This window comes from Galeopterus variegatus, unplaced genomic scaffold (genome assembly GCF_000696425.1).
Source record: "Galeopterus variegatus unplaced genomic scaffold, G_variegatus-3.0.2 Scaffold6705, whole genome shotgun sequence".
In the NCBI taxonomy this organism is placed as follows: Eukaryota; Metazoa; Chordata; class Mammalia; order Dermoptera; family Cynocephalidae; genus Galeopterus; species Galeopterus variegatus.
The window spans coordinates 16,865-20,970 of NW_007732816.1; the positions used below are offsets into that span (position 1 = coordinate 16,865).

General features: G+C 45.3%; 1 protein-coding gene across 1 annotated transcript in view; it reads right to left on the bottom strand.

Annotated features, from left to right (window-relative positions):
- The window catches only part of LOC103606574 (CUB and sushi domain-containing protein 2-like), a gene marked incomplete at both ends in the record, with an annotated part of 104,683 nt that overhangs the window by 14,013 nt on the left and 86,564 nt on the right, over positions 1 to 4,106 (bottom strand). The window contains one exon of the mRNA XM_008591149.1: positions 3,033 to 3,145. Coding sequence (XP_008589371.1) covers positions 3,033 to 3,145 — 113 coding nt within the window. The remainder of the gene's footprint in view (positions 1 to 3,032; positions 3,146 to 4,106) is intronic.

Below are 4,106 nucleotides of genomic sequence, written 5' to 3' on the forward strand. Positions count from 1 at the left end.
TTACTATCCTTGTTGGTTCCTTTAACCCCACCCTCACCTCTGTAAAGTGTCCCTTCACTAAACCATCTTCAGTTAAAACCGTGCAGTATGACTTCTGTTTCCCCCTGGACCTCTGACTGAAATCTCTCTGCCACTGTTTTGAAAAGTATTTGCAAGCAGCGAAATTTAGACTTGTCTTTAGTGGTGCCAAAGTTTTCATTCCTTTAGAGCAGTGGTTCTCAACTCGGAGTAATTTTGTACCCAAACAACATTTGGCAACGTTTGGGGACTGTTTTGGTCTTCATTATTGTGTGTGTGTGCATGTGTGTGTGAGCGGGTGCTACTGGCATCTAGCATGCAGAGGGTAGAGGCCAAAGACGCTGCTAAACATCCTGCGATGCACAGCATGGTCCCCACGATACAATTATCTAGCCCGCAGTGTCAATAGTGCTGACATGGAGAAACATTGCTTTATGGAGTCACCATTTGAGTTACTAAATGATCATTGTATATCCTTGCACTATGCACTCTCAGTCTGGAAAACACTAGAAAAAACCAGGTCCCAGAGGAGAATCATTTATTAACACAATCACAGTAATTAATCATGCCAGATCCAAACTAACACTGCTGAGTTTCAAAATTTGGCTCCAACACACTATTGATGAGACCTTGAGCCAGCTATGTACCTTCTCTGGGACTCTCTTTCTTTGTCAGTAGAATGCAGCAGCTAATAATAGGACTTACTTCACACAATTGCTGTTAGGATTGAATGAAGTAATAATTAGACCTTGAGCCAGCTATGTACCTTCTCTGGGACTCTCTTTCTTTGTCAGTAGAATGCAGCATCTAATAATAGGACTTACTTCACACAATTGCTGTTAGGATTGAATGAAGTAATAATCGCCAAGTGCCTGAAACTACGAAGCCCTCCTTAAATACTGGCACGCACTAATATGCAAAATTCCATCTGGGCTGTGTCAAAGGAGATGGAGAGAGGAGGAGATAGGGCCTGCTTTCAAGAAGTTTGCAACTAAAACAGTGTTTTTCCAATTGTGAGCTGTTCCCTGCTACAGACTTATGAAATTAATTTAGAGGTTGCAACTAGATTTTAAAAATGGAAAAGAAATTTTCAGGGTGCATCATGCTTAGTAAAGTTAAACACCACTTGGTGACATTTTCTCTTTAGTCTTGTAGATGTGTGTGTATTGGATGGTGAAGTTTTTTTTTTTTTTTTTACAGTGGGATGAGATTAACACAACAAAATTTCAAAGCTATGCTTAAATAGGAAAGGGAACCCAAAGCACAATGAGAAGAGGCTCTGTGATTTTGCAGAAAAACTCACAGAGGCCTAGGAATGAATTTGAGTTTCACCACTTAAAGGCTGTGTGATCTTGGGCTAGTTAACAACCTTTCTGAGCCTCAGCTTCCTCAACTGAAAAAAATGGGAATAAGAACACATATGTTACTGCGCTGTGGGAAGGATTGGATGGGGGCAGTGCATGTACACTGCCTAGCACAGGGCCTGGTGTGCAGTAGGTATGCAGTCAACACATCATCTAGAGACCACCTGGTCTAGGTTCTTACTGCCCATGGTCTGCCATCAAACCTTAACCTTGACATATGGGCCTGCAGTAACTTGGAATATTAGAAACACCCAACACTTATTTAATCAGAAAAATTATAACATTCATCTCTACTTTTCTATTTTGGAAAACACGACAGAAAGATTTAGACAGCTGTTCTAGTCACACAAAGGCCCAAGATCAGCAGCAAAAACATGTCTCCAAGGAAGCTCTCCAGTGAGGCTTCTGTTAAGCTCGTTGGATCAAGTTGGTTTCTTGTTTACTTTTTAGATATTTCAAGCATGTCCTGCTACCCAAGTCTAAGTAAATGAGGCCACTCATAAAAGGTGCAGATTTTGAAGGTGATTCTTCTGCCTCCAGTGCTGCTTTTATCCCAGTTTCTCTCCAGAAAGCCTGGCCCCAGTGGCCTCGAGGAGGCAGCTGCTCTCTGCCCCGTGCCACCACCGGGGTGGGCCAGCAGGCACTTGGCCTCAGAGACCTAGGGCTTTGTTTGGGCTTTATAATTAATAGGTATGCAATATAAGTTCATTGTCAAATCTATTAAAACCAACATGAATTTGTGATTGGTAATAGTTAAGGGCTTAATGAGCATGTTATGAGGTCAACCCTTGGTGTTTACCTCTATAAATTTAGAGTACTTTGAATAAAGTCAGTGTTAAAAAGGAATGTCCTTATCCACCCCCATATACCAGTGGATTTGTGGATCTCCTCCAGTGACAGAGTGCTCCCCCTTTATAGGTTAACCCACTCCTTTTCACAGGCAACTCTTGGGATTAGGAAACTCTTCATTATTACAGTAGAAATATGCTCAATTTCCACATGCTATTCCTGGTCTGATCTCTCGCCACTAGATAGCTCTTCACAGATTTGAGCATCTAAGCTACAATGTTCCCTAAACTGATGCTGCCTATGTAATACATTCGTGTTCTAGATAAAATGAAAGAGAGTTGACACGTGAGCTGCTCTCCCACTTTGTACCGAGGTTGGCTAAAGGCTGGGGTTTAGGAGGGTGGGCTCTAGACTCAAAAGGCAGGAGTTCAGATGGCCTTATGAAATCGATTTAATTTCTCTGAGCCTCAGCTTCCTTGTCCGTAAAATGGGGTAGTGACAGTATTTACCTTGCAGGGTAATGGTGACGATTCAATGAGATGGTACTTGTCAAGTGCCTAGCACTGTGCCTGGCTCTTAAAGACACTCAGTGAGTATTAACTATTATGATTAGCCTGACCTGAAGGGGGAAGCCCAGGCTACAAGATCTGAGAAATGTCACTCCCTGGGGCAAAAGACTATAACGACAGATGCAGAGATGCAGATATGCAGATCTCTGGGCCTGCAAATAGGAAGGGAAAATGGAGGCAAGGATGCCCTGAAGCCACAGCAGACCCAGTTTTGGGACGGGATGAGATGAGTGCTCCAGGCGTCCTCTCTGCTGCCCACTGCACAAGCACGGCAGTCCCGGGCCCCGCCTACCTTGGTACTGGGCGCTGAAGCCGCGCTGCCGGTGGTTCCCGTCCGATGTGAAGTGCAGCCGCAGCCAGTTCTTGCTGCTGATGACAGGGGCTGGGAGGCTGGCTCCCGTGAACCTGTGGGGACAGGAAGCAGGCAGGGTCAGGGACCAGAGCTGGGCAGGACAAGGGCCCGGACATCCAGGAGCCTCCCCACTTCCCGTGCGTGCTGGGGCCTCAGCTTAGCCTTGAAGCAGGGAGTGCCGTGTTGCTCCAGTGACCTCCAGTGACCTGGGGCCTGAGCAGCTTGCGACGGCTCCTTCAGGGACCCATCCCACTGCTGAGTTTCCCTGAGATGCTAAAAGGAGGGGCCTTTGCACCAGGAGCACAGCTTAAGTACCCCCTACTCCCATCTCCTAAGCAGTCCATGCTTTTCCCCTTCTCTAGGTCTTTCCTTTTTCTGCCCAGAATATACCCACCTGGCCTTTTCTCCTGCACCTGCCATGTCACCTGACACAAATTTGGGAAGCCTCTGAAGTATCACATCCCCAGGAAAGCCTTTCCTATTCTCCTCAGCTTTGGAGCCACACAGATCTGGGTTCAGACCCAGGCTTTACCAGTGTGACCTTGGACCTGTTACTTAACCTTTGTGAGATTTGAGAATAATACCAGCCTTAAGAATTTGTGGGAGTTAAAGAGAAAGCTTATGGGCAAAGAGCCAGGCCCTGTGTCTGACATACTAGCTCAATAAATATAATTTTCCTTTCCCCTCCTCTGTGATGCCACAGCACTTTATTCAAATTATAATTCAGTTATCCTGGTATGTGTCTCCCAAGATAACTCCTCAAAGGGGGCAATGTAGCCTGTTGGTGAAGAAGCTCAGGCTCTGGCGGGATCAGTTGTGTGATTGTAGCAAAATTACCTAAACACTCCAAGACTCGGTGACCTTATCTCTAAGATGGGGATAATAATAACCCCTTTTTCAAAGGTCGTAAGGATTAAATGAGATGATACACAAAAAAGACCTTAGCACGGTCCGTGGCAATAGCAAGCTCTCAGTAACAGCAGCTGCTATTTTATTCTTCATCTTGATTCCCAG